The 25,049-nt window shown below is 41.1% G+C and overlaps 1 protein-coding gene across 4 annotated transcripts in view; it reads left to right on the forward strand.

The window, feature by feature from the left end:
* DLGAP4 (DLG associated protein 4) overlaps positions 1-25,049 on the forward strand; it is a 70,219-nt gene that overhangs the window by 42,686 nt on the left and 2,484 nt on the right. For all 4 annotated transcript variants that reach the window (XM_089896833.1, XM_022592501.2, XM_022592500.3 and 1 more), the window contains 2 exons: positions 23,707-23,798; positions 24,688-24,843. In XM_089896833.1, coding sequence (XP_089752959.1) covers positions 23,707-23,798; positions 24,688-24,843 — 248 coding nt within the window. The remainder of the gene's footprint in view (positions 1-23,706; positions 23,799-24,687; positions 24,844-25,049) is intronic.

Raw genomic sequence — 25,049 nt, forward strand, 5'->3', positions numbered from 1 at the left:
GGAGCAACTAAGCCCATGTACCACACTACTGAGCCTGAGCTCTAGAACCCACGTGCCACGACAGCTGAAGCCCACGCGCCTAGAGCCCTGTGCTCCGCAACAAGAGAAACCACCACAATGAGAAGCCTGCGCACCGCAACGAAGACCCAACGCAGCCAAAATTAAATAAATTAATTAATTTAAAAAATTATATCAAGATAACAAAGGGAACCAATTACATTAATATACAGTTTCTAAAATAGTGAATAAATTTGTGATATGATAATACTATATATACTTCTTTGTTAAGGCATTAAGTAATACAGTCTAGCAGTCAGTCTAAAATTACTATAATTTTAAAGTAATGATGACAGTAAACATTATTTCAAGATAACTGTGACCACTGTAATGTGATACGAAATTATCTTTGATTTCTATTGGTGACAATGTGACAGGTTCTGCTGACATTGAACTAAAGTGGTTTGTTGCCCATCTAAGTTTAAGGGCGTCCTGCTTTAGGGTGATTGGGTGACAAACTGGCCTTTGCCTTAGAAGATCTTGAAATGTCAGTATCTTTTCTCTAGGATCCTTCAGAATCTTCTTCAGAAAAGAATCCTCTGGTTTCTTTGGGGGCATGTGTCTGGTTGCTGGCATTCCAGGTGCAGGGTAGAGGGAGGGAGCTCGCAGGCTATCATTCACTCCATGCCGTCTGCCATTGACCCTGCCTGGTGGCCTAGGGTCAGAGCATCTAGAGCAGCGCTATTTGGTAAAAATATAATGTGAGCCACGTGCTTTAAATGTTCTAGGAGCTGCATTTAAAAAGCAAAAAGAAATAGGTGAAAATAATTTTTGTAAGTTATCTTACACAGTATGTCCAAAATAGTAGTGTTTCAACATACAGAATTACTGAGGTGTTACATTCCTTTTCATGCTAAGTACTTAAAATCCAGTGCATATTTTACTTTATCGTACATCTCAATCCAGAGAAACAACGTTGCCGGTGCTCGCTTGCTGCAAATGGCCGGGGGCCTTTGTATTGGACGGCGCAGATGAGGAGAATAAGCCTGGGTGGGCGTGCGCGGATACCTTAGTGACCCAGTGTTGGTGCAGCAGGTTAAACTTCTCTGTACTACACTTAATTCTAATTCTTTCTGGATTGAGAAGATGCTTACCTGCTAAACATATGTCACGTCAAACAGTATTGGTATTACCTTCCTGTAATATTATGGGGGGAGGGGTGCTCTTTCAACATGATGACATTTCTTAATAAGCAGCCCTCAACCCCTGCTGTTGAACCCAACCTCTGGATGGAGCCCTTTTCACAGCCCTACATCAGTGACTATAACTTAAAGATAAATGTAGTCACGTTGCTCTGTCCCTTAGATTCAAGATAAGTATTCTGACTGCTCAGGTAAATCAGTAACACCCATGCAGGTGGCTGCATCTCTTGAGTGGATTTTGTGTTATACCACCATCCATCTCCAGAACTTTTCATCTTCCCAAACTGACACTCTGTACCTATTAAATGCTAACTCCCCATTCTCCCTCTCCCAGCCCTTGGCAACCACCATTCTACTTTCTGTCTCTGAATCTGACTACTCTGGGTCCCTCATACAAGTGGAATCATACGGTCTTTGTCCTTCTGTGAGTGGCTTATTTCACTTAGCATAATGTCCTCAAGATTCATTCATGTTACAGCTTGTATCAGAATTTCGTTACTTTTTAAGGCTGAGTAATACTCTATTGTATGGAGAGACCACATTTTGCTTATCCATTCATGTGTCCGTGGATGCTTGGGTTGCTTCCATCTTTTTGTCTGTTGTGAATAATGACATTTCCTATCTCTTAGGACCACAATTCTTCGTTGACACCACCATGCTTTCTGATCAAATTGTGTACGTCCACCCAAGGCCCTGTGTGACTTATGGCCACAAGTTTTAATGTCACTGTTCTTACATATGTGGAAGAGCTTCACCAAGGAGGTACCTCAAGGAGACCATGATACCTTCATATCGTGCAGAAGCTTGGAGGATATTTACAGGCAGGGGGAGAGGACAGGGATTCCAGAAGCAGGAAGGGCAGGGCAGGTCCAGGAATCACAAGTGAAAAGGAAGGGGTGGGAAGAGGGGGATGGTGGGTCACAAGAGTAGGAAGCTGACTGAGAAGGGCCTCAAATATCAGATCAAAGGATTGGGCATTACCCTCCAGGCAGGAGAGAGCAGCTGGGGGATCTGAAGCAACAGTGAGATGGTCAGATTTTCTTTTTAGAAAGATCACCCTTGATTGCTGTGTGGAAAAAGCTTTGGAAACAGGGAGACCAGGGTGGTGGGGTGGAAGAGGAGGGAATGGATAAACAAGAAAATTTCTGAACGTTCTGAATGGACCGGCTAAAGGGGCACAGGGTTGGAGTCAGGTGAATCCCTCCAGCTTCCCTGGTTTGGGCCACAGGTGGATGGAGAGGTCATCAACTTGAAAGAGGGAGGCGGAGGCAGGGCGTGCTTGGCTGGATAAGGAGGGGCTCTTGGGGAAGCAAGATTACAGAGGTCAGGTTGTGCAGATGTCTTTCTTGCTGTTGAAGGAGATGCGGATGAAATGAACGCTTCAGCGTAGTCTGTGGGAACTCCTGTGGCCAGGGGGTTGATCAGGATTGTTCCAGAGTGAGTGGAGAATCAGAGAGCCTTGAACGCTGGGCGGCCTGCCATGAGCCAGCATTCGGCATTCATCGTCTTGTTTACTCCCGGCTATCCAGTGAGGTTGGAGCTATTAGAATCGTGTCTTGAAGAAGAAACACACAAATGGAGGTGAAGTGCTCTGCCACTCGTCTGAGCCTGCTTCCCCCCATTGTTCAGTGGCGGTAATGACCCCACCCTCAGCCTGTGGTGGGGTAAGATGAGACCCTGTGCATGCGGAGTGCTTGGTGGCGAATGGCAGCAGCCGTGCCTGCTGCAGCTGCCGTCACCATCACCCTAATTTGTGGATAGACGCAGCCCAGGCCAGGAGCTGAAAAGGCCACACCTCTAGCCTCAGTGCTGGGAGATGAGAGGTGAACGAGGGTAGACATAGAGCTAGCAGCCTGAGGGAAGGGGCCTGCCATCCCATTTCCCCAGCTCTGGCGAGGAAGGAAACTAAGAGACCTTGGGCGAGTCACCTCAGTTCTCCAGGCCTCCACTTCCTCACCTGTGAATTGGGTGGACCAGTACCAACCCCACAGGACTGTGTATTAATGTAAGATTAGAAACACAAAGCCCTTGGCAAGAACCCAAGAGGTGGTAGCATTTATTACAGTTGTTGTCGTTAATGTTGATATTAATATTACTAGAAACAGGCATTGTAGCCTCCTCCACTTTCACCAGTGGGCAGTTCTGAGTGCAGGTCTCCTTTTTAGGACCTCCCCTAAAGAACTAGTTTGTGTGTAGAGGCGTATACAAGGATGTCTTTGCTGTATTATTTGTAATAAAGCAGGCCCCTCACTGCCTATCACTAAGTGTTCAGTTACCTTTGTTGCATAAAAAGTGACCTCAAACTTAGTGACATAAAACAACCAGCATTTTATTATGGTTATGGCTGTAACAGTAGGTCAGCAATTCAGGAGGAGCATGGCAAGAACATCTCATCTCTGCTCCAAGATGTCTGGGGCCTCAGCTGGGATGACTCAGGGCCTGATATCCGACGGAAGGAATTACCTGAAGGTAGTTCACTCACATTTCTGGTGCCTAGACCAGAGTGACCTAAAGACCAGGACTGCTTGCCGGAGACCCTGTGTACGTCTTCTCCACGGGACTTTGCTTCCTCACAGGCAGCCTCGGGGCAGTCAGACTTCTTACCTGTTGGCTCCGGGCTCCAGGCTAACAAGGCTGCCTTGCCTTTGATGACCTCGCCTCAGAACTCACCTGGGATCTCTACCGCTGTATTTTACTGGCGACAAGAAGTCACAAGCCCACCCAGGTTCAAGGACGGGGAGAATTAGACCCCGCCTCTTGATAGGGGAGTGTCAGGGTTCTAGAAGAACTCGAGAGACAGGAGACACTGCTGGGGTCATCTTTGGAAAATACAGTCTGCCACAATACAGAACCAGTTCAATCTAATACGCGGCAGTTACAAAGAGCGCTTTTACTACTGAACAGTATGTTGTGAAGTTCTGTCTAGTTTGACGCATACAGATCTGCTTCAGTTTGGTTAAATTCTGTGACGTGTTCAGTGAGATACATGAAATACTGCATTTTCTTTGCCCACGTTCCTGACGATGGATGTTTAGGTGTTTTCAGGGTTTTATCAGCATCTTGGCACATGTCTTTCTTGGCATCATATGTGAGAGAATCTCTCTAGGATACTTACCTTCCTTGGACAGAATTGCTGGATGGATGGAAACACATTTTATATTTTAATCAGTTCTGCCTGATCGCTCTCCAAAGGTTATACCAGTGTATCCTTACACCAACAGTGTTGGAAAATTTCCATTTCTCTTGTATCCTCACTGATGCTTGATCCTGTCAGACTCTAAATTAATTATTTGGTAAGTGGAAAAGTATATCTGGTTGATTTATTTTGTATTTACTTTGTTATTTGAGAAGCTATGCATATTTTCATTAGTTTATTGGCTCTTTCAACTTTTTCTCCTGTGAATTGCCCAGATAGTTCATTTTTCTATTGCATTGTCAGTGTTTTTAAAATTGATTTGTAGTTCTTTATATATGTGGATACTTAATACTGTGTCATATATATATATATAGTTTTATTTTATATATTTATATATATATGAATGCTTGTGGGATCTTAGTTTCCCAACCATGGATTGAACCTGGGCCCCCTGCAGTGAAAGCACCGAGTCCTAACCACTGGACCGTCAGGGAATTCCTAAAATTAATGATGTCTTTATCACTTTTTTTTTGCTTGTTTTTTTGGCCATGCCACGCAGCTTGCGGGATCTTAGTTCCCTGGCCCCCTGCAGTGGACCACCAGGGAATTCACGAAATTAATGATGTTTTTATCACTATTATTTTTGGGTTTTGGGGTTTTTTTTGTTTGTTTTTTTGTTTTTTTGCGGTATGCGGGCCTCTCACTGTTGTGGCCTCTCCCGTTGCGGAGCACAGGCTCCGGACGTGCAGGCTTAGCGGCCATGGCTCACGGGCCCATCCGCTCCATGGCATGTGGGATCTTCCTGGACCGGGGCACGAACCCGTGTCCCCTGCATCGGCAGGCGGACTCTCAGCCACTGCGCCACCAGGGAAGCCCCATCTTAACCATTTTTAAGTGTCCAGTTCAGTGGTATTAAGTGCATTCACATTGTTGTACAGCACAGCAGCTGTGCTATTTTACATTCCTGCCAGTAGTGCACAAGAATTCTAGTTTCTCCACATCCCTGCCAACACTTGCTGTTTTGTTTTCTTTTGATAGTGGCCTTCCTAATGCGTATGAGGTGGTATCTCATTGTAGTTTTATTTTTAATTTTTATTTGAGTATAGTTGATTTACAATGTTGTGTTTCAGGTGTACAGCAATGTGAATCAGTTATACATATACATATGTCCACTTTTTTTATATTCTTTTCCCATATAGGTCATTACAGAGTATTGGGTAGAGTTCCCTGTGCTATACAGTAGGTCCTATTAGTTAGCTATTTTATATACAGTAGTGTATGTCAATCCCAATCTCCCAATTTATCCCTTTCCCCCTTCCCCCCTGGTAACCATAGGTTTGTTTTCTACATCTGTGACTGTATTTCTATTTCGTAAATAAGTTCACTTGTACCGTTTTTTTAGATTCCACATATAAGTGATACCGTATGATATTTGTCTTTCTCTGTCTGACTTCACTCAGTGTGACAATCTCTAGGTCCATCCATGTTGCTGCAAATGGCATTATTTCATTTTTATGGCTGAGTAATATTCCATTGTATATACGTACCACATCTTCTTTATCCACTCCTCTGCCAATGGACATTTATGTTGTTTCCATGTCTTGACTATTGTAAATAGCACTGTAATGAACATTGGGGTGCATGTATCTTTCTGCATTATGGTTTTCTCCAGATATATGCCCAAGGAGTGGGATTGCTGAATCAAAGGGCAGCTCTACTTATAGTTTTTCAAGGAAAAAATTTACATTCCCACCAACAGTGTAGAAGGGTTCCCTTTTCTCCACACCCTCTCCAGCCTTTATTGTTTGTAGATTTTCTGATGATGTCATTCTGACCGGTGTGAGGTGATACCTCATTGTAGTTTTGATTTGCATTTCTCTAATGATTAGTCATGTTGAGCATCTTGTCATATGTTTGTTGGCCATTTGATATTTTTTTTGGAGAAATGTGTGTTGAAGTCATTTGCCCATTTTTGAATCAGGTTGGGATTTTTTTGGTGGTTGTTTAAGTTTTAGGAGTTCTCTATATATTCTGAATATTAATCTCTCATCCAGATATATGACTTGCAAATGTTTTCTTCCATTCTCTGAGTTACCCTTTTACTCTGTACATAATGACTTTTAATGAACAAAATTTTTAAATTTTCACGAAGTCCAGTTTTTCTGTTTTTTCGTTGTTTCCCTGTGCCTTTGGTGTTAGAGCTACGAAATCGTTGCCAAATCCAATGTCCTGAAGCTTTTGTCCTATATTTTCTTATAAGAATTTTGTTGTTTTAGGTTTTAAATTTAGGTTCTTGATCCATTTTGAGTTATGGTATCACATAACAATCTAACTTCACTTTTTTGCATGTGGATATCCAGTTTTCTCCACACCATTTGTTGAAAATATTGTTCTTTCCCCATTGAATGGGCTTGGTACCCTTGTCAAAAATCACTTGATCATGTTTGCGAAGGTTTATTTCAGGGCTGCAATTTTATTCCATTGATCTATATGTCTGTCTTTAGGCCAGTACCACGCTGATTTGATTATTGTGGCTTTGTAGTAAGTTCTGAAATCAGGATGTGTGAATCCTCCTGTTTTATTCTTTTTTAAGATTGCTTTTAATGTTTGGGATGCCCTGAGATTCCATATGAATTTTAAGATGGATTTTTCTATTTCTGCAAAAAACATTATTGGAATTTTGATAGGAATTGTATTGAATCTGAAGATTGCTTTGGGTAGTATTGACTTTTTTTTTTTTTTTTTTTGCGGTACGCGGGCCTCTCACTGCTGTGGCCTCTCCCGTTGCGGAGCACAGGCTCCAGACGCGCAGGCTCAGTGGCCATGGCTCACGGGCCCAGCCGCTCCGTGGCATGTGGGATCTTCCCAGACTGGGGCACGAACCCGTGTCCCCTGCATCGGCAGGCGGACCCTCAACCACTGCACCACCAGGGAAGCCCAGTATTGACTTTTTAACAGTATTAAGTCTTACAGTTCATGAACATGGGACTTGTTTCCATTTATCATATCTTCTTAATAACTACAAAACAGCAGTGTTTTGTAGTTTTCATTGTGTAAGTCTGTCACCTCCTTAATTAGTTAATTCCTAAATATTTTATTCTTTCTGATGTTATTGTAAATGGAATCATTTTTGTAATTTCCTTTTCAGGTTGTTTATTGTTAGTATTAGAAATGCAACTGATTTTTGTGTGTTGACTTTGTATTCTGCCTACTTTGCTGAATTCATTTATTAGTTCTATCGGGAGTTTTTTGGTGGAATCTTTTGGGTTTTCTATGTATAAGATCGTATCATCTGCAAACGGAGATAATTTTACTTCTTCCTTTCCTGTTTGGATGCCTTTTATTTCTTTTTCTTGACTAACTGCTCTGGCTAGAACCTCCAGTCCTATGTTGAGGTAAAGTGATGTATGTGGGCATCCTTGCCTTATCCTCGATCTTAGAGAAAACACCCTGGAGTATGATGTTCGCTGTGGGTTTTTCATGTATGGCTTTTATTTTGTTGATGTAGTTTCATTCTGTTCCTAGTTTGTTGAGTGTTTTTCTCATGAAAGAGTGTTGAATTTTGTCAGATGCTTTTCCTGCATCAATTGAGATGATTGTGTGGTTTTTCCCCTTCATTTTGTTGATGTGGCATGTTACACTGACCAGCTTTCATATGTTGAACCATCCTTATAATACATCGCACTTGGTCGTATGTATAATCCTTTTAATATACTGCTGAATCCTGTTTGCTAATATTTTGTTGCGGATTTTTGCATCAGTGTACATAAGGGATAATGGTCTCTAGTTTTCTTGTAGTGTTTTTTTCTGGCTTTGGTATCAAGGTAATGCTGGATTCATAGAATGAGTTAGGAAGTGTTTCCTCCTCTTCAGTGTTTTGGAAAAATTTGAGAAGGAGTGGTGTTAGTCATCTTTAAATGTTTGGTAGAATTCAGCAGTGAAACCACTGGGTTCAGAGCTTTTCTTTGTTGGGAAATTTGTGATTACTGATTCAAAACTATTCAGATTTTCTATCTTTTCATGGTTTAGTCTTGGTAGGTTTTGTGTTTCTGTGAATTTGTCCGTTTCGTCTAGGTTATCCAATTTGTTGGTGTACAGTTGTTCTAGTACTCCCTTATAATCCTTTTTATTTCTGTAGAATTGGTAGTAATGTCCCTACTTTCATTTTTTATTGTAGTATTTGAGTCTTTTCTTTTTTTCTTAGTCTATCTAGTTAAAGTTTTGTCAGTTTTGTTGATCTTTTTGAAGAACCAACTTTTGGTTTTTTGATTTTTCTTTGTTGTTTCCCTATTCTCTATTTCATTTAGCTCTGTTCTAATCTTTATTATTTCCTTCCTTCTGCTAGCTTTGGGATAGTTTGTTCTTTTTCTAGTTTCTTAGGTTGTAAAGTTAGATTGTTGATTTTAGATCTTTCCTAAGTTTTTTTTTTTTTAAAAGGGTACATAGTGGTGACTTTTTTTTTTTTTTTTTTTTTTGCTGCATTGCATCTTCATTGCTGCACGCGGGCTTTCTCTAGTTACGGCTAGCAGGGGCTACTCTGTTGTGGTGTGTGGGCTTCTTGCGGTGGCTTCTCTTTGTTGTGGAGCACAGGCTCTAGGCATGTGGGCTTCAGTAGTTGTGGCATGCAGGCTCAGTAGTTGTAGCTCGCGGGCTGTAGAGCGCAGGATCAGTAGTTGTGGCGCACGGACCTAGTTGCTCCACGGCATGTGGGATGCTCCCGGACCACGGCTCACTGGAGAGATGTTTTGAAGTCTCTGCTTTCCTCACTGATTAGTGATGCCAGTCAGTCATAACCACTGCCAGATTGCTACACACACAGGGGTGTGTTTCTCAGTTCTGTTCTGCTGCCCTTTTGTCTATTTCTGTGTTAATACAACTTTTAGTTGCCATAGCTTTTTAACATGCCTTGGCATCTGATAGGGTGAATCCCCTTCCTTATTCTTTTTGTTCAGTAAGAAAAAGTCTATATCTTCATTCTTCCAATACCAATTTGAGAATTAGTATATCAAGTTCCTCAGAAAAATTTTCCTGGGTCGCTGACTAGAAATAGAGTTTATAGATTACTTTGGGAAAAACTGATACCTGAGAAATATTGAGTCTTCTTAGCTATGAATGAAGTTTATCTCTCCATTTATTCAACATCTCCATTTTATATCCTTCCATTCAAGTTTGATTAATATATCTAGGAAGGCCTTATGTATTTTTATTAGATTTATTCCTTGGTACTTTCTAGTTTTTGTTTTGGTAGTAAAATGAATTTTTATATTTGCATACTCTAATTAGTTATGTTGAGACTTCTGCATTGATCTTGTGTCCAGCAACCTTGTACAACTCTCAGTCCTCTTAGATTTGCATAATAAATGATCATATTATTTGCTTTAGTGGCAATTTTATGTCTTTTTTTTAAGATTTATTTAATTTATTTTATTTTTGGCTGCATTGGGTCTTTGTTGCTGCGCGCGGGCTTTGTCTAGTTGCGGCGAGTGGGGGCTACTCTTCATTGTGGTGCATGGGCTTCTCATTGCAGTGGCCTCTCTTGTTGCGGAGCTCGGGCTCTAGGCACGCAGGCTTCAGTAGTTGTGGTGTGTAGGCTCAGCAGTTGTGGCTTGCGGGCTCTAGAGCACAGGCTCAGTAGTTGTGGCACACAGGCTTAATTGCTCCGCAGCACGTGGGATCTTCCCGGACCAGGGCTCGAACCCATGTCCCCTGCAATAGCAGGTGATTTCTTAACCACTGCGCCACCAGGGAAGCCCTGTGTTTCTCTTTCTAATCTTACTGTGTCTCATGCATACCTTGTCTAACTGCAAGAGTGTCAGGACATTGTGCGATAGTGGGAAGAAAGCAGCATTCCTCCCTTGGTCCTGACCTTCATTCACTCAGTGAGTATTTACTGAGTTCCTACCGTATACTGTACAGGCACTATTCTAGCTTCTGGGGATGTAGCAGAACAACACAAGGTCCCTGCCCTCGTGGAGCTTACATTCTCACAGGGAGAGAGAGAAAATAACCAAGTAAACATATAATATGCAAGGTGGTTGGACATGCAACAGAGAAAACAAAGCACAGTAAGAGCAGGATGAAGAGTGCTGCCTGGCTGGGGGCAGTGTTGCTGCCCCACACAGTGTGGTCAGCGAAGGCCTCCCAGGTAAGGTGACCTTGGAGCAGAAACCTGAAGGAAGGAAGAGAGAAGTCTTAGAGCTCTGGAGATCAGAGAACTCCCGTGGTGGGCAAGCGCCTGACGTCTTCTAGGGCTGGAGAAGGCGGCCAGTGTAGCTGAGAGGTGGGGAATGGAGTCCGTGTGGTGGGGCCTCAGAGGTGCCAAAGGCTTGGCTTTGATTTCCAAAAGAGAATGTGTTGGAGAGTGCAATGTGACATTCTTTCTTACAGGATTAATCTAGTTTCTCTGTTCAGAAGAGAGTGGGGGGAGGGGCACAAGTGGAAGCTCGGAAATGAGTTAGGAGGAAGTAGCATAATCTGGGAAAGAGGAGATGGTGGTGGCCATGGAGCATTTAAGGGAGGGGTCAGATTCTGGGTATACTTGGAAGGCAGAGCAGGATTTCCTGATGGATTGGATATGGAGTAAGAGTGAAAGGAGTCCAAAATGGTTTGGAGTCTGAGTGACGGAAAGGATGGCATTGCCACTGCGATAGGGAAGACTAGTGTAAATGTTAGGAGAAAAGTCAGGAGTTCAGTTTTAGACATGTTTAATTTGATACACATTATTAGGTATCAGAGTGGAGAGGTGAAGCAGGCAGTTGGTATATGAGTCTGGGGAGAGGTCCAGGTTGGAGATCAATTTGGGAGTCATCATAAGTATAGGCAGTTCCCAAATGAGATGAGAATTCTCAAGAAGAGAGAACCAACCGTGTCAAATGCTTTTCTGAAGGACACAGTAGGTCAGACTTACACATGCAAGGTCATTACAGACTTGAAGAGCTGGTCTGCTTTGGAGATGGTGGGGAGCAGAGGGAGGGACAGCCTGATTGGAGAAGGATTAAGAGAAAATAGGAGTGACCGGGAGACCACAAGTATAGACAACTCCATTGATGAATTTTTCTGTATGGGAGCAGAGAAATGAAGGGATATATGGGTCAAAGGGGGAGGGCTGGAGTTTTTGTTGTTCTCTTTATTTTTAAATGGAACGATACAAGCATGTTTCTGTATTGTTGAGAATGAACTTGTAGGGAAGGGGAAATTCATCATGCAGTAGAGAAAGGGGATAACTGTTGAGTGATATTCTTAGGTAGGTGAGAAGGAACTGAATTAATGCCCAAGTAGAGGATACATAGTTCCTCCATAGTGATAGGAGGAAGGTGTTTGGGGAGCACTCTAGCGGGAGAGCAGAGTTATCACTGCAGAGTGAGAAAGTGGGAGGGGGCATTGGGAGGTTTGAGGAGCAGCGTCTGAAACGGTCGTCTAGGAGACAGTCATCTAGGAGAGCGCAGGGGCCACTGAGATGAGGCTGTAGAGGGAGAACTGGGCAGGGGGGTGTTAATCCAAAAGATTAGCTTGTTTTTATTTTGTCGTCAATGTAATTGTGTTGTATTTAGGGAATGTGTATCACAGCACTTTCTGTAAAATGGTGAATTTGTCCATTTCTCCTTAAAATTCTGTCAAATTTTGCTTTATATTATTTTGAAGATATCTTAGACGCATCAAGGCTAGAATGTAATATTCCTGGTGAATGTTTAGTGATCTACTCTCCCTATTTTTCTGGATGTCTGTTTGTGTTTTGCCTCAAAGTCTTATTTTATGTGTTATAAGTGTTGCTGTACCAGCTTTCCTTTGGTTAGTGTTCATCTGGTACACTGCTTTCCATCCTTTTACTTTCAATTTTCATGTGCCTCATAATGTCTCTTATAATCAGCATATACCTGGATTTTGTGTTTTGTTCAGTGTGTTGATTTTTATTTCAGAAGTAGAAAATGTCATCCATTTACAATGGGATTTCACTGTTTGGATTTATTCCTACCACGTTATTTTGTGCTCTTCATTCTACTTTTTTTGTTTAATTTATTATTTATTTTTGGCTGCATTGGGTCTTTGTTGCCGTGCGCGGGCTTCCTCTAGTTGTGGCGAGCGGGGGCTACTCTTTGTTGCGGTGCGTGGGCTCCTCATTGTGGTGGCTTCTCTTGTGGAGCACGGGCTTTAGGTGCATGGGCTTCAGTAGTTGTGGCACGCAGGCTCAGTAGCTGTGGCTTGTGGGCTGTAGAGTGCAGGTTCAGTAGTCGTGGTGCACGAGCTTTGTTGCTCCGCGGCATGTGGGATCTTCCCAGACCAGGGCTCGAACCTGTGTCCCCTGCATTGGCAGGCGGGTTCTTAACCACTGTGCCACCAGGGAAGACCCATTCTACTTTTTTGAGGTTTCTTTTATTCCTCTCTCTTTTCTTGCTTTCTTTTGCATTAACACACCTCTCTCTCCATTCCCTTTGCTATTTTGAGGCTGTGTTAACTGGGATTAGGTTTGCCTATAAATAACATTTTAAAAAAAAAAGAAAAGAAAAAGTGGTTTGAACAAGACTCTTTATTTCTCTCACATTCAAGAATGTCTGAGATAGTAATGCTGGAGCCCCAGGCTGCTTTCTTCTTGAGGTTTGATGTCATAATTGGCTTCCATTCACAAGATCTTTTCATTTTTCCAAGTGGCTGCTGGATTCCAGAACCCCAAGTGCATTCCAGCAGCAAAGGAACCAGTTGCAAAAAAGAGGAAGCCGGCCCCGCACACCACTTCCACTTCCCCCGCTTTGACCAAGCTACTCACAGCTCGTTGCAAGGGTAGCCTAGGAAATGCCTGAGTTCGGGCTGCCATGTGCCCAAGTTAAAAACCACAGGTCCCCACAGATCACTTGTTTTCCGACGCCTGTGCAGTGCTTGGTAGATAGAGTGTGCACATCATAGAGATATGACATCACACTAACAGCAGAAGTCCTTATTCCAGTCCCGATGCTAGTGTAACTTGTTCTGTGATTCTAATACCTTGCATACCATACCTCATATTTTCCATTTGACAATACTTTGTCTTGGAAAATTCACAGTATGCCTGAGAAATTTCTGTGTTTTATTTCATCTGAAAAAAGTTGCTGTTTGACACGAAGAAAAAAAAAGGTTCTACTTCTGAGGGAGAAGGAGAAACAAACACTGGGGACAACTAGCCATATCTGCCACAGAAGTTACACACTGTATTTCTGTTCTTTGAACCCTTAAAACTTTAAGTTACTCAACATCTTTACCTTTCTCCCAAACAACGCAAGAACCTTAAAATATGATTTATCTAATTGTTTTCTTATGGTTTAAAACCTCACAAATTATTATATAATTTTCAATTATATAATTACAGATAAATCTAAATAAATACATGTATAAATAATAATTATATGTTTATCATTTTCTTTGCTCACCCTTTCTTATCTCAAATCTTCCTTCTTGGATCATTTTCTTCTTTGCTGAGTTCATCCTTTAGAACTTTCTTTAGTGAGAACCTGAGAGCTGGCATTAACTCTTTTTATTTATCTGAAAATATTTATTTTGCTCTCATTCTTCTTAACCTTTATTTTCATTGTGAAATATACATGCAAAGAGTCAACAGAGTAAAGGAAAATAATAAAAAGAACACTCCTGTACGCACCAGCTAGTTTACAAAATGGAATATTACCAGTGTCTTTGAACCCAGTGAGACATCACCTTCTTTCTGCCGTGGCAGAATGCACTATCCTGAATTTTGTGTTAATTATACCCTTGCTTTTCTTTATACTTGTACCACATATATGTGTGACCCTAAGGAATATGCTGTTTAGTTTTGCCTGTTTTTGAAATTTATATTAATAGAAGCACAGTGTATGTATTCTTCTGAGGCTTGCCTTTTTTGATTCAGCCTTGTTTTTGAGATCCATCCATATTAATGCGTGTACCTGTAGTTCATTCTTTTCATTGATGCCACGTTCCACTGTATGAATATGAATATACCATTGCTTATCCATTCCACTGATGAACACTTGAGTTGTTTCTAGTTTTTGGTTGTGAATAATTTTTTATAACAGTATTGAGTTGTAATTTATGTACCATAAAATTCACCCCTTTAAAGTATACAAAACAGCTAAAGTGGTTTTTAGGACATCCACAGAGCTGTGCAACCATCCCTGCTACCTAATTTTAGAACATTTTCATCACCCCAAAAAGAAACCTTGTACCCATTTAGCCATCGTGCTGTATCCCTCTAAAACACTAATATGCTTCATCTCTATAGATTTGCCCATTCTGAACACTTCATGTACATGGAATCATACAATACGTGGTCTTTTATGTATGGATTCTTTCACTTTGCATAATGTTTTTGAAGTTTATCCACGTTGTAGCATGTTTCAGCACTTCACTCCTTTTTATTGCTGAATAATACTCCATTGTATGGATATATTGCATTTTGCTTATACGTTCATCAGTTGTTTCCACTTCTTGGCTATTATGTATTCTTTGAAACACAGCAGTTCAATTTTAGTGAAGTTCAATTGGTTTTTTTTTTCTCTTGTTGCTTGTCATTTGGTGTCAGTTCTAAGAAGCCATTGCTAATCCATTATTGTAAAGATTTACTCCTGTTTGCCTTCAAGAGTTTTATAGCTTTAGCTGTTACATTTAGGTCTGTGATCCATTTTGAGTTAATTTTTGTATATGGTGTGAGGTATTGGTCCACCTTCATTCTTTTACATTTGGATATCCAGTTGTCCCAGCACCATTTGTTAGGGAGACTGTTCTTTCCCCATTGAATGGTCTTGGTACCCTTGTCAAAAATCAGTTGACCATAAATGTAAGGGTTTATTTATGGTCAAGTGATTTATTTAAGGGTTTATTTCTGGACTCAGTTCTATTCCATTGCATTGATGTACATGTGTATACTTATGCCAGTACCACACTGTCGTAATTACTGTAGCTTTGTAATAAGCTTTGAAATTGGGAAGTGTGAGTCCTCCAGCTTTACTTTTTAAATAAAAATAAAAGAAGTTTATTGCCAGCTCTCAGGTTCTCACTAAATGAAGTTCTAAAGTTCATATTTCATTCTTGCACTTCCATAAGGATCTTAGAATCAGCTTGTCGGTTTCCGCAAAAAAGGCAGCTGGGATTTTATTAATAGGGATTGTGTTAAATCAGTAATTCATAAAAAAAAATCAGTAATTCAATTTGATGAGTGTTGCCATCTTACTTTAAAGTCTTCTGATCCATGAACGTGGGCTATCTTTCCATTTACTTAGGTTTTTGAAATTTTCTTTCAATAATGTTTTGTAATTTTCAGTGGACAAGTCCTACATTTCTTTTGTTAAATTTATTCCTAAGTATTTTATTCTGTTTGACGGCATTGTAAATGAAATTGTTTTCTTAATTTCATTTTCAGATGTTCATTGTTACCATATAGAAATACAAATGACTTCTGTATGTTGATCTTGTATGCTGCAACCTCACTGTTTTGGGGGGAATTCTTCAGAATTTTTTACATACAGGAGTATTTAATCTGAGAATAGAGATTGTTTTACTTTTTTCTTTCCAGCCTGGATTCCTTTTATTTTGTTTTTTGCCTAATGGCCCTGGCTCCAACACAAAGTTGAATAGATGTGACAAGAGCAGGGGCATCCTTGTTTTTGTCTCATTCCTGATCTCAGGGATAAATTATTCAGTCTCACACCATTAAGTTGATATAAACTGTGGGTTATTATGAACATATTTGACCATGTCTCCTCTCTAAGAGTTCTCTAAGGTATATACTGGGAAACGTTTGGGTCACAGAGTATGCCTATGTTCAGATTTATAAGAAATGCCAAGTTGTTCTCCACAGTGATTACACCAATTTATTAGTCCCCCAGCACTGTGTGAAAGTACCCATTGCTCTACATCTTTGCTTACACTTAGTATGTAATAGGTTTTTTCTTTCCCCCAATCCAGTTATAAAATAGTGGTTATAATTTGCATTTCATTGGTTACTAATGGCATGGAGCATCTTTTCACATATTAGCCATTTATGTTTCCTCCTCTGTGAAATATGCCTGTTCATATGTTTTGCTCATTTTTCTATTAAGTGGTCTTTTTCTTAATTGCCTCATTGGTGATCATTACATATCTAGATTCTGGAACCTTTGTCAGTTATATGTATTGTAAATGTCTTCTCCCAGTTTGCAACTCATCTTTTCATTTTCTTTATGGTATCTTTTGAATGAATGGATAATTTTAATGTAAATTTATCAATCTTTTCCTTTATGGTTTATACTTTTTTGTATGTTAAGAAATCCATCCTTCTCCCAAAGTCAAAAAGATATTTTACTGTTTACTTGTAAAGTTTTCGAGTTGTCTTCCACATTTAAGTCCTTGATCCCTTGGAATTAATTTGTCTGCATGGAGTGAGATAAGGCTCTATGTTAATTTTTTCTCATTGGACAATAATTTATTAAAATGTTCATCCTTATCCTGTTGATATGCAGTACAGCCCTGACAAATATCAGGTTTCCTATATGTGTTGATCTATTTCTGAGCTTTCTATTCTGTTCATTAGTCTATCCCTAGGCCCAAATCTAACTTTCTTCATTGTTATAACTGTCTAATGAGTCTTGATAACTGGAAAGACAAGTTCCCCCAACCTATTCTTCAAGAGTGTCTGGCATAGGCTCTTTGCTTTTCCATATAAATTGTAAGACTCAGCTTTTCAAGTTCCATGTTGAGGTTTTGATTGGAATTATATTAAATGTGTAGATCAGTTTGGTGGGAAGTTGACATGTTTATGAATAATTCTTTTCTATCCAAGAACATGATTATGTCTCTCCATTTATTTAGGTCTTCTTTAGTGTCTTACATTTAAATTTTATATTTTCCACATAAAAGTTTTACATATTTTTTGAAGATTTGTTAGATTAATATTTTAATTTTGGAGGGATGTAAGTGGTATTTTTTTTTTTTTGTAAGTGGTATTTTTTGTTACTGTATTTTCTGTTTATTGTTGATGAAATGCTCTTGGCCTTTCTATTGATCTTATATCTAGAAGTCTTGGTGTATTCTTACTTTATTTGTAAATAAGGAATTGCTTTTAACTTTGTACCATTGAGTATGATGTTTACTATAGGTCTGTTGGAGATACGCTTATTCTGGTTAAGAAAATTTTTTAATTTAATGAAATTTAGTGTATCTATTTAGATAATTTTTAATCTGTAATGTGGTAAATTTTATTGATAGTTTTTTCTCCTTTCTTGCCTTATTTTTGGATTAATCAAGTATTTATTTCCACTTTTTTCATGTTAGCTTATTATTAACAGTTACTCTCAAGATTACAACCTGCATCCCTGACTTTGTAAAGACTAAATTAGTACCTTTACCACTTCACAGATGATGCAAGGACCTTAGATCACTTTTATCCCCCTCCTAACCTGTGTACTATTGCTGTTAAGTATTTCAGTTCTATATATATGTTCTAAATGCCACAAGACATTATTTTTTGTTTTATACAATCAGTATTACCCACATATTTACTCTTTCTGGTACTCTTCTCTCCTTTATTTCTTTGCTTCTAGTTAGGATCATTTTCCTTCTGCCTGAAGAACTCCCTTTAGTATTTATTTTAATGCAGTATTTATCTCAAAATGTATTTTTCCCTCTTTTTTTTTTTGCGGTACGCAGGCCTCTCACTGTTGTGGCCTCTCCCGTTGCGGAGCACAGGCTCCGGACGCGCAGGCTCAACGGCCATGGCTCACGGGCTCAGCCACTCCGCGGCATGTGGGATCTTCCCAGACCGTGTCCCCTGCATCGGCAGGCGGACTCTCAACCACTGCGCCACCAGGGAAGCCCTCCCTCTTTTTTTGAACAGTATTTTTTTAAAGCTGTCCTCAAGGAGGCAGGCTTTTGTTTGTTATTATTTTTAAATTTATTTTATTTACTCTTTTGGCTGCGGCATGTGGGATCTTAGTTCCCTGAACAGGGATCAAACCCGTGTGCCCCCTGCAGTGGAAGTGAGGAGTCTTTAACCACTGGACTGCCAGGGAAGTCCCTGAACAGTATTTTTGCTAAGTATAGAATTATAGGTACGTATTGAACTCCTTTCAACACTTTATAAATATGTCTTTATGTCCTGGTTTCCAGCCTTTCTATTGAAAAGTCAGCTGTCAGTCTTCCTTCTGCTTCTTTGAAGAATAATTTGTTTTCTCCCCTTTGTCTGCTTTTAAGATTTCTTCTCCTGTGTTTGAGTTTTATCCATTTTACTGTGATACCTAGGTATGGTTTTCTTTGTATTTTTCCAACTTGATGCTCACAGGGTTTCTTGAATCTGCAGCCTTAATAACTCATCAGTTTCAGAGAAGTCTTGGCCATCATTTCCTCAGATTTCTGCTCCATGTTATTTCTTCTCTACTTGTGGACTCCAATTACACATATTTTAGACTGCCACATCTTACGCTTCTTCATTCTCTCTTCTGTATTTTCCCTTTTTTTTTTCTTCCTCTGGACCTCAGTCTGGATATTTTCTACTGGATTATTTTATAGTTCAGCTGTAACCAATCTATTAAACCTATCTATTGCAGTCTTTTTTTTTTTTACATCTTTATTGGAGTATAATTGCTTTACAATGGTATGTTAGTTTTTGCTTTATAACAAAGTGAATCAGCTATACATATACATATGTTCCCATATCTCTTCCCTCTTGTGTCTCCCTCCCTCCCACCCTCCCTATCCCACCCCTCCAGGTGGTCACAAATCACCGAGCTGATCTCCCTGTGCTATGCGGCTGCTTCCCACTAGCTATCTACCTTACGTTTGGTAGTGTATATATGTCCATGCCTCTCTCTTGCTTTGTCACAGCTTACCTTTCCCCCCCCCCCATATCCTCAAGTCCATTCTCTAGTAGGTCTGTGTCTTTATTCCTGTCTTACCCCTAGGTTCTTCATGACTTTTTTTTTTTTCTTAAATTCCATATATAAGTGTTAGCATACAGTATTTGTCTTTCTCTTTCTGACTTACTTCACTCTGTATGACAGACTCTAGGTCTATCCACCTCATTACAAATAGCTCAATTTCGTTTCTTTTTATGGCTGAGTAATATTCCATTGTATATATGTGCCACATCTTCTTTATCCATTCATCCGATGATGGGCGCTTAGGTTGTTTCCATCTCTGGGCTATTGTAAATAGAGCTGCAATGAACATTTTGGTACATGACTCTTTTTGAATTATGGTTTTCTCAGGGTATATGCCCAGTAGTGGCATTGCTGGGTCATATGGTAGTTCTATTTGTAGTTTTTTAAGGAACCTCCATACTGTTCTCCATAGTGGCTGTACCAATTTACATTCCCACCAACAGTGTAAGAGGGTTCCCTTTTCTCCACACCCTCTCCAGCATTTATTGTTTCTAGATTTTCTGATGATGCCCATTCTGACTGGTGTGAGGTGATACCTCATTGTAGTTTTGATTTACATTTCTCTAATGATTAGTGATGTTGAGCATCCTTTCATGTGTTTGTTGGCAATCTGTATGTCTTCTTTGGAGAAATGTCTGTTTAGGTCTTCTGCCCATTTTTGGATTGGGTTGTTTGTTTTTTTGTTATTGAGCTGCATGAGCTGCTTATAAATTTTGGAGGTTAATCCTTTGTTAGTTGCTCCATTTGCAATTTTTTTCTCCCATTCTGAGGGTTGTCTTTTTGTCTTGTTTATGGTTTCCTTTGCTGTGCAAAAGCTTTGAAGTTTCATTAGGTTCCATTTGTTTATTTTTGTTTTTATTTCCATTTCTCTAGGAGGTGGGTCAAAAAGGACCTTGCTGTGATTTATGTCATAGAGTGTTCTGCCTATGTTTTCCTCTAAGAGTTAGATAGTTTCTGGCCTTACATTTAGGTCTTTAATCCATTTTGAGCTTATTTTTGTGTATGGTGTTAGGGAGTGCTCTAATCTCATACTTTTACATGTACCTGTCCAGTTTTCCCAGCACCACTTATTGAAGAGTCTATTGCAGTCTTAATTTCAGTTACTCTATTTTTTAGTTCTAGAATTTCCATTTGATTCTTTTTGATAGATTTCTGGTTCTTTGCTGAAATTCCTCATCATGTCATATATTTTCTGGGACATATTCACAGTCATTTTAAAGCCCTGGTCCTATACCTCTACATCCCCTACAGTTCTTTTACTTTTTGCCGATTTTTCTCTTTTGGTGTGCAGTCATTTGGCCCTACCTCGTGGCATGCTTGGTAATTTTTATTCAATGCCAGAGACTGTATGCGAAAGCTACAGAGATAACTTGAAGCTCAGGATGATTTTCTTTTCTTCTTTTTTTTTGAGGACGATTTTCTATTCTTTGAGAATGAATTTACTTTTGCTTCTCGCAGACAATTAGAGCAGGGCCAGACCAACTTAATCTAATATGGGATTGAGCTGGTTCAGAGCTGGGTTTTGTGACAGCCTGGGGTATTTCCAAGCCCTTCCTCCTTGGCAGACACTGAGCTCCAATTTTTGTTTCTCCCCCATCTTAAGACTGCTGGAAGCTTTGCTCAGCCTGATGCACTTTCCCCCAAGTCCTGTCTGCTCTGGTAGCTCCGAATTCCAGTTTTGGGCTCCCTGTCCCCATGGAACTGCCACAAGTTCTGCTTAGCTTCTCAGGCTCTGAACCACCACTTTCTGCTTGGCTTCCTAGCCCCTCAGCCTTGCGCTGCTTATAAGCTGGGAGACGCCGTGGGGTCGAAGGCGGCACAGAATATCAGACTTGGCTGAGTATAGTTTCCGTTCTCACTGACATCTTAGTCTCTCAAATTCTGGTTGCCTCGGTAATTTTTTTTTAATACCTTGAAAGATTTTTTTGTTGTTTTTGGTATTTTATTTAGGTTTTTTTTTTTTTAATTTTTCTTGGTGGGAGGGTTCAGTTTGTCTGATAGTAACTGGTTTTTCATAGTCAGAATCAGAAGTCATTAGAATTTTCTAATGTTGAATCAGTCTTGTATTACCAGAATGAACCCAGCTGAGTTATATTATTTTAGTACACTGTTGTACTTTTGTTAATATCTGATTTAATAATTTTGCCTTTCTTCAAAGGCAGGATTACTTGGCTGGTGATTTTCCTTTCTCATCCTTGTCCTGTTTTAGGACCAAGGTTATCTAGCTTCATAAAATGAGTTTGGGATGGTTCCTTTATTCATATTCTGAATCATCTCTCTGAATAAATTTCTTTTCTTCCATTCTCTCTGTCCTTTTAGAACTCTGATAGATGTATTTTAAGTCTCCCTCTCGCCTCCATGTCTCTCAGTCACTTTTTTAAAAACAGTCTCATCTTTTTAATACATCTAGTTGCTTCCTTTATTTCTTAAAAAATAAGGTACCTAAGTGCAGTCTTATGGTTAGGAATTCTCAGGAGAGACTTTTCCTCTTATTCCCATCCTACTTTTTTTTTTTTTTAATTATTTTATTTTTGGCTGCCTTGGGTCTTTGTTGCTGTGTGCGGGCTTTGCTCTAATTGCAGCGAGCAGAGGCTAGTCTTCATTGCCGTGCGCAGGCTTCTCATTGCTGTGGCTTCTCTTGTTGCAGAGCACAGCCTCTAGGTGCGCAGGTTCCAGTAGTTGTGGCACACGGGCTTCAGTAGTTGTGGCTCACGGGCTCTAGAGCACAGGCTCAGTAGTTGTGGTGCACGGGCCTAGTTGCTCCATGGCATGTGGGGTCCTACCAGACCAGGGATCGAACCCACATCCCCTGCATTGGCAGGTGGATTCTTAACCACTGCACCACCAGGGAAGCCCTCCTATCCTACTTCAGACCAAGCCAGGCACATATACCCACTACCTTCTGCGGGTGGGGGGTCATTTTATCCCCAGCAGCTTAGCTATTCATTTAAGACGCCTTGTCTTGTTAATCTAGCAGTGCAAGTGTTTTGTGCCAGGAGTTTTTCACTCCTGTCCTCCTTGTCCTTATTGGTTTTCATCAGGGTTTATTCTTTGTGCTGTGTCCATCATGGCCCTTGTTTCTGTGATGCCTGATTTTTCTCTTGCACTAGTTCCAGAGCTCATGTTTTATCCCCTTCCATTGTCTTGCATCTCTTTTCAGAGTACCTTATCTCTGCTTTGAACTACTGTTTAAATATTTGTGGCTAAATGTCACACTTTTCATCTGCTCTCTGGCAACAACTTTCTGGTGAGTGTGCATCTGCCATTTACTGCTCCTATAACATGTTTAGCTCCTGTGTTGGTTCCTTTTTAATAACTAATTTCTGAATGAGGTGGAATTCCTCCTTCATGAGCTGCTGTAAGTAGACCACTGTGGGAGAGGAGCCAGGACTGTGTCCCAGGCTGGCAGGAATTCCTCAGGCATGGTGATGGGTGCAGGGTGTGTTCTTCAGCCTAGTGTTCTCCCCAGGCAACTAGAGGGCGGTTACCATGCAGTTTCGTCCTCGTCCCCCTGCCCCCCACCTTTGGTGCTGAACCAGGTCCAGGAACGCTCCTGCTGCAGTCCACACCCCCTTTTTATTTCAAATAAGAGATTATTGGCTTCTCCTCTCAAGTTATGCTACATTTGAGAACTCAGAACTGCCACCTTTATCTGAGCCTTTCAATCCCAAGAATCCTCCTTGTGTGGCTATCACTGCATGTGGCAGCCTTCCTCATATACTACGTTCGAGAGTTCTGTCAGGAGACAGTTTGCATTTTTATTTCTTGTTTATACTGTTTTGCTTTTCAGTGATTTCTAAGGGGGCTAGGAGGTAGTACCGTTTTCTTGCCACCACTTTAAAACTGGAAATCACACTAAAAGATTTCAGCCTTGTTTTCCTGGGCTGAACACTTCATGTTGAACTCTTCTGTTGGATTCTCTTTGCTTTAAGACTTTTATGTTCATAATGAAAGTGCCCTATTCTTGGCATGTCCTCTGTTCTCTCGGCTCCTGAAATTTGCTGTCATTTTCTGTTTATTTACTCTCAGGAAGAATTTGAATGTATAAAACAAGGATTATCTATTCCTGGAAGGTTTTGTAAAACCACACCTGTAAAACTACATAGGCCTGGTTCCTTTTTCTGGGGAAGATTTTTAACTCCTGCTTCAGTTTTTTAAAACAGTTATTGGCCTAATCAGATTTTCTGTTTCTTCTTGAGTCTATGATAGTAATTTATGTTTTCCTGAAAATTTTTTTCATTTAAACTTAGTTTTTAAATTTATTGCCATAAAATGTCCTTAGCAACTAGGGGATGGGGCTCACTTTATGTGTCTGGTTTGCATTTTTCACAGTGAGAGTGGGTTAATGTGTAAATAAAATGAAGACTGACTGCCATCACCAAATAATGATTGGTGTCCTAATGCGGGGAGGGGAGGTGGAAGCCATGACCCTGATCCTGTGTTCCACCCCAGCAGACCCTGTGCTCTGCTCAGTCTTTTCCCACCTTCTCTTTCTCAGTCTTAGGGAAGGTCCTCAGTGCTGTGGGCAGTGCCCAGCTACTGATGTCACAGAAATTCCAGCAGTTCCGGGGCCTCTGTGAGCAAAACTTGGTGAGTGTGATTCTTCTTCCTCCACAGTGGGTCTTCTAGCCAGATCCCCTAGCTGGATTAGCCTCTAAGCCTCTATGACCTCCTCTCTAACATGGAGAAGGTGCTGCTTCCTCATGGCATTGGACAGATGACAGTGGTGTGTGTCAGTGCCTAGCACAGGAAAAGGGCCAGGAATGGTCCTTTCAGAGCTCTACTACCTTCTGAAATAGAAAAGTGAACTCTATGTAAAAACAGCCACATGAAAGTTAAAAATCAGTTGGCACTGATTTATTTATATACAACATACTCTATATCTAAGAAGACAGTCAAGGTAAGAACTAAAGAAATAACCACCATGACACTTGGTGGGTTTCCCTCTCCTTCACCCTTGCCGCTAGGCAGCAGCTTTTCCTGTGGAGGCCTCTTTCCATCTGGCAGGGGTGGTGTAACCCCCAGGGGTGGAGGACAGTGGCGAGTGTTTGTCTCTAGGACCGGTAGGGGTTTGGGTGTTCACTGGGGAAGTCCTGATGAGGAATGCGCTGTCAGAGAACAGAATGATGGGCTAGAAACCACACGGATTCTGGAATCACACCCACCTGGGAGTGATCCTGCCTCCTCCCTGTAGCCCTTCAGTGGTGGCGAAGGCCTCAGTCCCCATGTGTGTGCAGGACCCACTCTCATGATAGGACTGTCTCTCTCTCCCAAAGCTCTCCACCATCAGGGCCAGCAGTAATCAGGAACTGGGTTCATTCGCTCATACAGATACTGACCTGACCCTGGGAACAGGAGAGTAAGACCAGGCCTCAAGAGAAGCCAACCAGGGCTGGCAGAGCTAGGAGACAGTACTTGGGATGGGGTGCAGAACAAGCCTCTGCCCTCCTTGCCCCACTGATCCCCGTCTGTCCCACAGAACCCTGATGCCAACCCACGTCCAACAGCCCAGGACCTGGCAGGGTTCTGGGACCTGCTGCAGCTGTCCATCGAGGACATCAGCATGAAGTTTGATGAACTCTACCACCTCAAGGCCAACAGCTGGCAGCTGGTGGAGACCCCCGAGAAGAGGAAGGTGAGCATGGAGCAGTGCGGAGGGGAAGTCCAGGGACAAATTCCTGGTCGGCAATAACGCTGGCCACATCGGTCAGTGCTGCTTGGCTCCCTTCTCTGTGTGTCGTCTTTGAGCTGGGGGCTCACGTCCATCAGTGTGCGGGGTCCATGCTCGGCGCTCGTCCAGCATGCCACTCGCTCTGTGTAGTTGAGGCTGCCCCCCCCGAA

The sequence above is a fragment of the Delphinapterus leucas genome, chromosome 15 (assembly GCF_059928025.1).
Source record: "Delphinapterus leucas isolate spDelLeu-1000000601 "Yukka" chromosome 15, BTC_Dleu_Yukka2, whole genome shotgun sequence".
NCBI lineage: Eukaryota > Metazoa > Chordata > Mammalia > Artiodactyla > Monodontidae > Delphinapterus > Delphinapterus leucas.